The 11758-nt window shown below is 34.9% G+C and overlaps 4 protein-coding genes across 4 annotated transcripts in view; all 4 read right to left on the bottom strand.

Moving 5' to 3' along the window:
• The window catches only part of LOC104784931 (helicase-like transcription factor CHR27), a 7340-nt gene extending 7099 nt beyond the window's left edge, over positions 1–241 (bottom strand). The window contains exon 1 of the mRNA XM_010510043.2: positions 106–241. The gene's annotated coding sequence lies outside the window, so the exon portion shown is untranslated. The remainder of the gene's footprint in view (positions 1–105) is intronic.
• Positions 623–3738, bottom strand: LOC104784923 (mitochondrial import receptor subunit TOM40-1). Its single transcript, XM_010510032.2, has 11 exons — positions 3510–3738; positions 2816–2897; positions 2631–2730; positions 2458–2553; positions 2300–2350; positions 2124–2189; positions 1689–1790; positions 1440–1508; positions 1246–1329; positions 1053–1148; positions 623–957 (listed from the first exon to the last, which is right to left on the bottom strand). Exons 1-11 carry the CDS (start codon positions 3634–3636, stop codon positions 904–906), a joined length of 927 nt encoding a protein of 308 aa, XP_010508334.1. The 5' UTR covers positions 3637–3738; the 3' UTR covers positions 623–903.
• Positions 4676–6653, bottom strand: LOC104784913. Its single transcript, XM_010510021.2, has 2 exons — positions 5656–6653; positions 4676–5234 (listed from the first exon to the last, which is right to left on the bottom strand). The coding sequence occupies exons 1-2, from the start codon at positions 6550–6552 to the stop codon at positions 4866–4868; spliced, it is 1266 nt and encodes a 421-aa protein (XP_010508323.1). The 5' UTR covers positions 6553–6653; the 3' UTR covers positions 4676–4865.
• The window catches only part of LOC104705776 (phytochrome-associated serine/threonine-protein phosphatase 3-like), a 6238-nt gene continuing 4604 nt past the window's right edge, over positions 10125–11758 (bottom strand). Inside the window, exons 2-7 of the mRNA XM_010421851.2 lie at positions 11546–11656; positions 11405–11455; positions 11151–11294; positions 10964–11059; positions 10800–10871; positions 10125–10495 (exon numbers count right to left, since the gene is read on the bottom strand). Coding sequence (XP_010420153.1) covers positions 10412–10495; positions 10800–10871; positions 10964–11059; positions 11151–11294; positions 11405–11455; positions 11546–11656 — 558 coding nt within the window. The 3' untranslated portion in view covers positions 10125–10411. The remainder of the gene's footprint in view (positions 10496–10799; positions 10872–10963; positions 11060–11150; positions 11295–11404; positions 11456–11545; positions 11657–11758) is intronic.

Below are 11758 nucleotides of genomic sequence, written 5' to 3'. Positions count from 1 at the left end.
AAAAAAAAAAAAAAAAAAAAAAAAAAAACCAAAAAACAAAAAGTAAAGGAAGAAGAAGAAACAGAGCTCGAAATCGGCAAAAAAATGGAGGGAAGAAAACAGTACCAAGGAAGAAGCGAGTTAGAAATGAAAGACGCCACTGTTCATTTAGGGCTTTTTTTTGGTTTGCTCTCAGAATCTGTCTTCTTCCCAAATGTTGCGGTTTGCGACGAAGAAAGATGATGATGGTTCGACTTGATGAGTTAACCCCTATCGTACAGTGTACACTTTCAATTTTCTCAAGTTAAAAAAAAAAAAAAAAAAAAAAAANGCTCGGCCCACCATGACGTCTCTCTCGGCCCATCTTCTATTTTCACGTCAACAAATCTCTCGACAAAATCTTATTATATTTCCAAGTCCACTGCTTGATTCCTTCCAATCTCTCGACCAATCTTCACTGCTATTTTAGTTGCACCAACACTTCAATTGTTGCTACTTCTTCGATTCAACAACAAATCTTATAACGCCAATGTTACAGCAAATAAGCAGGAAAACCAAAAAAAATACTCAGATAGTGAACAAGGAGGAAAAAAAGAATTCTTTGTTTTGTTTGTTTAGTGGAAAGGAAAATGATACACCTCTCGGAAGTTCACAAGAGATCTTAATAAAGCAAGGAAGTAAAAACAAAAACCTCATTTGCTTCTTTTTTTCTTTTATAAAAATGTTCTTGGAAACGGATTCTAAAACCTCGGAATAAACAACACAACATTAACCCCTCTGGTTTTGTTCAACTTTGCCAAAAAAGCCTAAACTGATGGAAATAGAATTTAATTTAAGCGAAATCCTGCAGCTTCAAACCCACTACTGCTGCAGTCTGCTTTGTGCGCCAGGCTTATTTGTCTGCGGTTTTTTATATCCGGTCCTTTAACCAACTGTTAATCCGAAACCAAACTTATAGTCCTTCTTCTTGTGATCCAACTGATACAAACAAAACAAAACGAAACCAGAGTTTTAAAGGCGAATCCATTTACTTACTGCTAATACAAGAATAGATGGTATTGATCATTGTGTACCTCTGCAGACAGAAGAAAATTGAGTCCCATACTCAATCTTTCTTCAACGAGTGCGGATGCAACTCCGTTGGAATCGATTTTTCCCCGCACACGGGACTAAAACAAAGCCAGATTATTATAACTACGCGGATTTTGAATGTTCTTTTGTTGCTTGTTAACTTACAGTCCAGAATAATATGGCAACATTACTTACCTGTCTAAGAATGTAGTCATACCCAACACTAGCTGTAACATCTCTTGAAAAGTAGTTGAACATGAAATCAGTGGCAAGTGAAACCTGATAGATAATGTGTCATCATTCATGAAAAAAAGAAATGAATATGTCATAATTTATCTCTCTACTCTACAAGGTTTTATGATGGCAATCAAATGACAACGGTACATCACCTTCTCTGAAATCTTCTGAACATAGTTCATAACAACAGCACCGGTGCTAGCAACTTGTGCAGTGGCAACCTGTAAAAGAAAAGTTCTTAATGTGATGGGTATATAAACTGAGAGTGTTCACCAATAAAAAATCTTATCTACATTCTACAAACTGAGTTTTTGAACCTCTCAATTTATAAATAGCTTGAAATAAAAAGAGAAGTGATAAACAGTGAGCTATCTTATAAATCAACTGAGAAGAAGCACTACCATTTTATCTGACTCGTATCTAGCAGCATAGCCTATTCCCGACTTTCGAGGCACACCAGCCCAGAAAACTTCACCACCCAAGGATAGACGGTTTGTAACACTCTGTACAAAAAATTATGAGAGTGTAGTGAATAGAAAGAACCAATACACAGGTAATAAGAAATATGCTTACATGTACCATACTAAAAAGCTTTACTATTTTACTGATCAAACCAACGACTGCCCACGGTTAAATGATAAATTTTACTATAACCACAGACCCTAAGCATGACAAAAGAACGACTCGAGGTTCTTCTATCATCTATGTCACAGCTAGATGACTCAAGGAAAACAGTACGAAGTTAAACATTCAGCGATGGGTACACCCTATCTATTTGACTACACACTGAGGAATCTACGAAGTTTCAGCTATAGCACGGGACAAGTCCAACTTACCTGTATATAAGTTGCTCCAATTAGAGCACTGTTTCCAAGCTGAAGCTGGGCTCTGTAGTCTGATCCCTACATAAATGTGAGAAAAATAAAAGAGTTTAGACATTCGATGAACCAAATACTATAACCAAGGTGTATCAAAAGGATAGGAAGTTATGTAATATAGAGATTTTTCTTACCATGTAATCAAAGTTGAACATTGCATGTGACAGATGTGGCTCATTTGTTATCTGGCAAAGAAAGTAAACAAAGATGACAAACACAATATACATTAGTATGTATGTAATATCCAGCTACACCACAGATTAAACAAATTGTCTAAAGTTGCGGTATTCACCTGAGCATTCGCCTTCACAATTAACTTATCAGTTAAATCCGCTTTCAATCTCGCATTTAGTCTACCATCAGTCATAACCCTTCCAATAAGCATCAACTGCATATTAACTTTGTCATTTTCATCTCTTTCATGACAATAAGAATATTAAAACAGCTGATTACCAAACAAATTACCTTTGGCTCAAAATAATTGGCACCAAACTCATAATGGGCAGTTGGAATTTTGATTGTTTCAGCGGACTGAGAAGGAACTTCTGTTGGCCCCATCATTACACTGTTTAAACATCAATATACATGCTTAGTGAAGAACACAAATAGAACCATGTCCTTACCAATAGCTATAAACATAATCTTATTACCTGTGACTGAGAGAAAACTTTTGATTCAACGCCTTGGTAAAGTCAAAGCGTAAACCCTCAAAATTGTCCGCCTTTAAAGACACTGCAAAGCAAAATCAAACCAGTTAAAAAACAAAGAAAAGCAAAATCAAAATGCTAAAACCTGACATCAAAACAGTAAGCAACCATTAGGAGAGACACTCAAGATTTCCATATGACAAAAACATCAAAAGAACGCAGTATGGATCACAAATCTATGGTTTGAAAGAGATTAGAAGCAGCTAATAAGAATTCACAAACTTGATGTGACTATAAGCCGTTGTCAGTTAGTTCTATCTGAGAAATGGATTTGGACCAACTCCGAGGCAGGTAAACACGGTGAACAGATTCTAATCCGGATCAATTGAGCAAGTCTTAAACACATTATATCGGTTTCTACTGTATATAAATCTCCAAAGACCTTGAAATGATTCATTAGAAACGAGATAATACCCTAAAGTGGTCGACTTTATCCAATACAAACAAGAAGAGAGCTAAATCTCTAACAGAACAATACAATGCACTCAAAAGCCACACTCATTTGATCTCACAGATCAAAGAAACCCACGAATTGAGATATCCGAGAAATGCAAAATTAAGTTCTAACGGAACCAAAAGAAAAGAAATAAGACTGAAAAAAATCTAGATCGGAAATGGGATATAGGATGTACTGAACTGAAAGCTTCACGGTGGAGTTCCTCATAGGGAACAGGGGAAGGGAGGTTGGAGTAATCAACTTTCTCATCGACTTTAGTCTTATCATCGACTTGTGCCGCCGTGAGAGGTGGTAGAAGATCCGCCATCGCCGCCGCTACCGCCTTTGAAATATCCTTTACGGCGACAGTAGAACAAAATGGGAAGAAGAAAAAAATAAGGAAAGGAAGAAGAAGAGAGAAGTATAAGGGTTTTCTTCAGTTTGGAGGCGAGTCTTGGCAAGGGTTTTGTAATTATACCAGTTCTGGTTTTCTCCGGTTTGTTATTAACCGTATCGAGAACCACTCGTTAGCCGGTCTCGCCACCTGATTTAATTTAATTTCCAACCTCTAAAGCGGATAAGCGTCGTCTATCATCCAATCAATTAATTTAAAAGAAGTTAGTTAACAAAAATTAATAAATGCAATGAAACTGGTTACAAAAATTAATACTTGGTTTAGAATATAGTTTGTGGAATGTCTAATGCTTATTTGACTTAAGAAAAAAATACAATTTCTTAAAATAAAATACAAAGTAATGGGAGACTATAACGTAGATAAGTAGAATTATTTGTCGTAGTTATGTATGTTACAAATATAGTAACTATTCATCGTGACTTGTGTCTACTGCAACATGTCATCATAACTAAATGTATGATGATGTAATGTGTGACAAAATAATAAATATTTTCATACTGGATATATAACATTAAATTCTTCATTTTTGTTTCCTCTTATGCCCATTTCCAGTGAACAAACAGTCTTCATGTTTGTTTCCTCTTATGTTCATTTCCAATGTGAAGTAATCTTTTTCTCGGTTAACGCACTTTTATGTCTATCTCACAACAAAAGCTTATCTTCTCTCACAACAAAAGTGAAAATAAGCTTTTTATTTGTGGCCTTGAATTAGCAAACAAATTCTTCTAACAAGAGACTTGGTAATATGAACTGAATTATGTGTACTAAGAAGATAGTCTTGAGTCTTCCACAGGTGTACAGATTGGTTTCAGAGGCTGCGATTAATGCAAATAAAGAGAGATGACACTAGAGACCCAAGAACCCTTGACAAAATGTCTTCCTCACATTAGATAGTTTCTTGATCCCAAAGGAAATATTATTAATCTTTGCTGCGATGAATAAGGGATGCTGATGACTTTGTGGATGAAACGATACTCTTAAACGTGACCGAGAGGTTTAATGGTATTGCACATATACCAATGCCAAGAAGACTTGATCTACATACATGATACATCGATTCCTTTATTACCCATTTCTTATTAAACATTATTATATCCGTGATTGATTATTAAGAGTGTGGAAGTTGTGAACCAATAATCTTATTAGCGCACAAGACCCAAGTTCAAGATACCCCAAGAAACATCAGGCCAAGATTGATCCTGTGACTTCATGAGAAGAACTCTAACCCAAGCAATCCAACCTTCCCATGACATCCTCTTGTCCCAAGGACTTCCCCATTGCAAGAGCAGAAGAAGCCCTTTCTCTGATTCTCTCTCTGCTTCTTTGAATCTCTTCTTTCCCAAATACACTTGACTCAACAACACATGTGGCTCTCCCACAAATGGGTTCTTCTCAATACAACCCAACAATATCTCCTCTGCTCTCTCCAAGTACCCTTCTTTGCTTGTGTCACTGCTCACAACTTCCCAGTACATCTCCCTTGCTTCTATCTGCTCTTTTGCATCCAATACCTGCAGGTCCATTACATGTATGTGGCTATCAACAACAAGCTTAACTTATACCCTTGATAATAACTGAAAATCTTGAGTCATTGTTTTTTAGTAATGAAGTTTCCTACCAAGAATCACTTTTTCTACATTCATATCATGAAAGCACCTAAACCATAGGAGACGCAATCCAAGACAACACAATGATCTAGACATGAAACCAATCAGCTAACTAGATACAACTCAAGGTTCGGTTCAGTTAAAATCCTGATAGTAACTAAAACTCTCTCAGTCTATGTCCTCTTTCATCTTTCTTTATGAATTGTGAAAGGCTTTCACTGAAAGCTACTAAATTAAAGAAGGTACAGTCCTAGACACAGCAACATGATGATCATGACATGAAAAGTAGATAAAGAACACACCACTAATAGTATCTGGATCATACCTTGGTACAGAAGCTGAAAACTGGAGGCACCACGAGCTCAATATCCTCATCTCTCTCCTTTCTCAACACAAGTCCAGAACCTGAAGCCCTTCTCCTCTCCTCCATCAAAATCTCCTCTTCTCTCACAATCAAACTATAAATAGCTCCCATCCTGGAATTCGAATTCATCCAGAGCCCAGGCTTCCCATTCCCAGGCCATAACGCAGTCACGTTATTACCTCTAAACTCAAGCCTCCCATCACGGTTACAGAAGAGCTCATCTTGAAACCCAAAAAGCTGACCACTAAAATCCGCCATGGTCATCAGCAAGAAAACACCAACGACCCTCCTCGAAACAACGATTTCTTCACCTGTCTTGATATGCTTCACAGCAACACCGTTCTCAGGAACCAAACCGTTCACCTTCTTCCTCCACTCTTCATCCCCATCAAAAACCCCTTTCTCCTTCGCGTTCCTCAACGAAACCTCGGAACAACCAAGATGCTCAACGAGCTCACGATCAGAGTACTTAAACAAAAGATCGTCGTGAATCATAGTCTGTCTCGGAACAACGCAGAAGAGATGGATCAAAGACTCGGCAGCTTCGCCGACATGGTCACGGACTACGTCACGGCCAGTTGAAGGATCGAAAATGGCTAGATTGACATAGGAATTGGAGTAAGCAGAGTGGAATAGACCGCAGAGGCAGACGGATTCAGGAGCTTTCCAAAGCTTGAGGATCTTGTAGATGTCGATCAGGTGATCTAAGAAGCTTCCGTGTTTGTGCCAACACTCGCCGGCACCGACGCTTTTGAGGACGGCGATCAACGACGGGAGTTTCGGATCGATCTTCTCTAGCTCTCCTCGGAGAAAGGGACGGGCTGATTCTAGAACGGCGTCGTTTGGTGATGAACCCATTTCGTCTCTATCTCACACACTCTCTCGTCTCTTCTGTTGATGATCGCTTCTTCATTGTCAAAAAAAAAAAAAATTACCTCTCAAAGTTTGTCTGATTATTAAAACATTGACCAGGTTAATATTTTTATGATTTATTCAATTACCTAATACCATTGATTCTGAGCCGTTGATTTGTTCATCAACGACACCTTTCCCACTTCTCAGTCAACAGTGTTTTGTAGTAGAAAGATAAATTGATTGATACAAGCATATGCAACTTTATCATTTTATTCGTCGTAACTAATTGCAGTAGTTTTTAAAGGTGAAGATTAATTTAACTGGTACAAATTAAAACTAAATGACGATACAAATGTTACAAAGTTACAAAGGATTTGAGATTCTTTTCACCACATCATGGTTCCATAAAATTAACATCTTTTTTTTTTTTTTCTAAATTAACATCTTCGTACTATTATTACAAATATCTCCATTGCTTACCAAAACCTTGATTAAAAAAAAAAAGGAAGAAGAAGAGAGAAGTATAAGGGGTTTCTTCAGTTTGGAGGCGAGTCTTGCAAGGGTTTCGTAATTATACCAGTTCTGGTTTTCTCCGGTTTGGTATTAACCGTGTTGAGAACCGCTCGATTTCGCCGGTCTCGCCACCTGATTTAATTTAATTCCAACCACTAAAGCTATCGTCCAATCAATTAATTTAAAAGAAGTTAGTTAAAAAAATTTAATAAATGCAATGAAACTGGTTACAAAAACTAACTAGGTAATACCCAGTGTGTTGTACAGCACCGAATGACACATGTTGTAATTTTTTATGTATATTTCGAATGCATAAAATGTTTTGGTTTATGTATTTTTTATAATTTCAAAATTTTAAATAGTATATTTAGTTTACTTACATGCTAAATGTTAAAACACTAGGTAAATATATTTAACTCTAAATTATAACATATGATTGGTCTGTATTATTTAATTTATTTGACATATAAGAATTTTATTTTAAAATTTTCTGCATTATTTCAAATAGTTCAATATTTTCTTCTATATTTGCAGTATGGCTTGTATTTCCAGTGGGAAAAAATAATAACATAATTTTATAGTAGTATTTTTATGAAACATTATTGTAGTTTCCATTATAATGTCATAATAGTTTTTATAATCATGTGTATTTAAATTTTGATGCAATTGGCTGTGGTAAAATAAAATTTCTAATAATATGTATACAAATCTTTACTCAAAGCATTATATAATACAAAATTTGTGAATGTAACCAAAAATTAGCAAATTAAAATTAATCTAAATTTATTTGTAGATATATACATATTTTTATTTTCCTTCCACTATGTATAGTACACTGGCCCATGATTTAATAGATCGGCACCAAGCCCATTCTAAATTAGGTTTCCAGAAAACTCTGAGCATATAAATGCACATCTTCTTCTTTTCAATATCTCTTCACGATCTCTCTTGATACTGTCGCTGCTCTTAAGATCAACATTGATAACATCGTGAATGAGATTTCTTTACTTAAGACATTCGGCCACACCCCGATTGATTTTTCTCTGCTTGAAAAGAGTAAGATTATCTCTTAGAGATTGTTTATTTTTCTTTTTTCATAAAATTTTATTTGTTAGTGAATCGACAAGTTTTGATATGTGTAAAAACTAAATATTTACAAACATGTGACTTTTTATTTGGTACAAAAGTTGTTCATGCATAGAATGAATAATCCTATTTGTAATACTAATACAATTTATCAGTTGACTATTTGAATATAAATAAATAATAGTAATAATTAGATGGTGGAATCTATTTTCGCTTAGACTTAAGAGTATTGCTTAATTACAAATGATCAATAAATTTTAATAATATCATATTGTAATAAATGGCCATCCTTCATGAATGGCAAATTTTGTCAATCATTGAATACAAAAGTTCTCAAAATTGAAGGGAAAATCATGTTTTAAACTTTTAAAGTGTAATTGGGTAACACTTTAAATCTCGAGAGAATTTCACTAACACTATAAACCTTTAAAATGATTTTACTAACACTTTTAACCTTTAAAATGATTTTACTAACACTTGAAACCTTAAAAGTAACTTTCATTTTTGTACCGCCATAAAAAATAACGGAATAATAATATTCGTCAACACGAAATAGTTAAACTATGTTGGTTTAATTTAAATTTTAATTAGTTTCAGTTTTTAAAAATAAATAAAAATATTTAAAAAATAAATTTGTGTTCATTTTCATTTTAGACAAAACTTTTGCGAAGTTACTCTTCACATTATTAATCCTTTTAATAAATGCATCTCCACCGAATTTTGATTCAAATCAGTTGACTTCTCATTGGAAACCAATAAATTTTCTAAATATATTGTCGTCTTCAATTTTACATTTGTCAAATGTTTTATCCTTACCTCTGATTCTTCATTTTTTTGCCTTGATGTATTTTTAATATTTTCTTTATCAATTGTCATAAATAATTAAATTAAATTAAAATTAATTAAACAAGTATTTAAATCAAACCAGCATAGTTTAACTATTTTACGTTGACATATATTACTGTTCAGTCATCTTTCATGGCGGTACAAAGAGAATAGTTAGTTTTAAGGTTTAAAGTGTTAGTGAAATCATTTTAAAGGTTTTTGGTGTTATTGAATATATCTTAAGGTTTAAATTGCTACTCAATGATACTATGAAGGTTTAAAATGTGATTTTCCGCAAAATTGAATACTACATGTGAGAGAACCTAATGATCCACAAAAATGCTAGCTATCAAAATAAATTACGACAATATTAATTTGAAAAAAGCTTTAAAATACCTTATTTATTTTTATTTAGAAGTTAAATACCTTACATTTTGAAATGCTAATACAATTTATTTTGTAATGATTATCCTGTTTGTAATGCTAATACAATTTATCAGTTGACATATTTGAATAAAAAAAAAAAATATGTCAAACATAAAAAGAATAATAATAAGATGGTGGAATTTCTAAGAAGTAGTTGACAAACAAACCAAAAAAAAAAAATAACAAAAACAAAAAGATGGTAGAATTTATTTTCGCTCAGAGTTAATAGTTCGGCTTTCAGTTTGACAAATGCAATGAGTTACGAAAACCTTCTCCAGTTCAGTCTCCGGCGTTATACGTGTGCAAACATTCAAGACGCATACTTAGTTCTTGCTTTTGTTTCGGGACGCTACTTGCTTTCGGTGGTGTTTGCTGAGCTGTTCACAAGATACTCGCGGACACGGAGAGGTAGCACAGAACCGTTGAGAGAGTGGTTGCATACCGGCAGCTCCGGTGATCCTCCAACACGACAAGGACAATAAAAGGAAGAAGAACTGAGGACACGTCAATATTTATTACTATTCTCTACATTGCTTACCAAACCTTGATTAAAGAGATCTGAAAGCCGTATCACAACAAAAGGGAAGGAATGAATAAAATAGCTAGAGTAGAGCCCAACAGGTATTGATTTATATTACGACAGTGTCCCGTTTGTAACGATGTTTAATTATTTTAAGAATTAATGTCATCTTCACAACAACAACAACGTAAGGAAACAGTGTAAGTGAAAAATGAGAACAAATAGAAAAACATACAGAAGAAAGATTTGGGGAAACATGAGCAAAAGACTCAAAACGACTAAAAACTAGTATTACCAAAGTGTTGGACTTATAAATTTCACATGGAAAATGTAAACTAGAGGAGGACAAAAATAATCGAAGTAAGTGAAACCCATCAGTAGATAATATATATAATTATATATTAACCTTTTCAACACTGAACATATTGCCAATGGTAGCAATGGCTTCATCATCATCTTTATCATTAGCAAATATAATAGTGTGTTGATTCTTCATAGGAAATACGGAACTCCACTTCTTGGCCCCCTCATTTGGTTGTTCTCCTCTGTCTCTGTGAAGAACTTCACTTCCCTTTCCTGGTTTACACAAAATATCTCAATAAATTTAATCATTTTTACCCATTGACAATGCAGAAACCTACGATCCATGACAAAAGCAGCTATTCGAATACTATGCGCACATACTTTGATCTATATTTCTTTCTATAATCCTCCTAAAACCGTTGCTTGAAGAAGTTTATAGCAGATGAACAAGTGTGTGTACATCATGTTTATTATAACTGAAGCATTAAAATACCCTCTACTTACAAAGAGATGCTGGCATGGCATGAAAAGAGATGATAAGAGTATTCAATCAGATAAGATTAAAGAGTTGGCTCACCATGTTGTCATTGAAACTCAATATAGACGCGACATTGCCACAGCGGTAACAGTAATTAGGTGCAGACCACACCTTCACAAAATAACCAAAAATGAACGTCACTAGGCAGAGTTTCAAAACGCCCAGTATAAAAGATGTCAGTTAATTAGAAGCAGGACACTCACAGTTACAAGGCCTTTATCTTGGAACATGTACTTGAGACCTTCTTGTACAAGCTGGTGGGCGCGGCATACTAGATCAAGCTTGTTGATATGGTTAAACTGCACAAAAAGCCAAACCCAAATATCAGAGATATGAAATTGATTTATTAGTTACAGTAGCAATTTACTATTTTGAGAGGAAAAAACATACCTCAGTGGTAACCCTGGATCCAAAAAGCCAACCAGCTCCACGTGGACTAACCGCCCATGTTTCAATATCTTCAGGATCGCTCCACATAAGATCGCAAAAGGGCCCTTCATGAGGAATTTCGCAATTTCGCTCGATCAGTCTTATCTAGAGACCACAATAGGATGAAGAGTGAGTGGATGACCTTAATAACTTGCTGAGCAGCTAGAGGCATACTTGACAGGTGAAAGCCAAAAACATTAAAATTGGAGTTTAACCTGATCAATTGTCCGAACATCCGGGGAAAGGCCACCATGAACACATAGAACCTAGACGACGCAAACTTTATATTAGTATAGTATAAAGCTTACTTATGCGTTATCAACGATAATGCCAAGCTGCAGAACAAAATAACTCACTGTGCCATCTATAATAGCTGACAGGGTAAGATAGTCAAAAACATCTGTGCAATACCGCCACGCGTTAGCGTTACCATACTTCCTTTGGCATTCATCATAGAATCCATACACCTAGATAGCATAAATAGTTATGTGTTACAACGGAATATACAATGTCGACAATCCATGTAAAAATATTTTGATCATCTTATCCGCAGATTCAAGGAAGACGTA

This window comes from Camelina sativa, chromosome 1 (assembly GCF_000633955.1).
Source record: "Camelina sativa cultivar DH55 chromosome 1, Cs, whole genome shotgun sequence".
NCBI classification, from domain to species: domain Eukaryota; kingdom Viridiplantae; phylum Streptophyta; class Magnoliopsida; order Brassicales; family Brassicaceae; genus Camelina; species Camelina sativa.
This window is presented reverse-complemented; position numbering and strand designations above follow the sequence as displayed.

What these genes read in the sequence shown, in the direction of transcription:
- LOC104784913 (XM_010510021.2), bottom strand. Translation starts at nt 6,552, where the DNA reads ATGGGTTCATCACCAAACGACGCCGTTCTAGAATCAGCCCGTCCCTTT. An exon ending in TTTTCAGCTTCTGTACCAAG is followed by an intron (nt 5,235 to 5,655) that starts GTATGATCCAGA and finishes ATGGACCTGCAG; the next exon opens with GTATTGGATGCAAAAGAGCA.
- LOC104784923 (XM_010510032.2), bottom strand. Translation starts at nt 3,636, where the DNA reads ATGGCGGATCTTCTACCACCTCTCACGGCGGCACAAGTCGATGATAAG. An exon ending in ACTCCACCGTGAAGCTTTCA is followed by an intron (nt 2,898 to 3,509) that starts GTTCAGTACATC and finishes TTTGCTTTGCAG; the next exon opens with TGTCTTTAAAGGCGGACAAT. An exon ending in TTCAGAAGATTTCAGAGAAG is followed by an intron (nt 1,330 to 1,439) that starts GTGATGTACCGT and finishes ATTATCTATCAG; the next exon opens with GTTTCACTTGCCACTGATTT.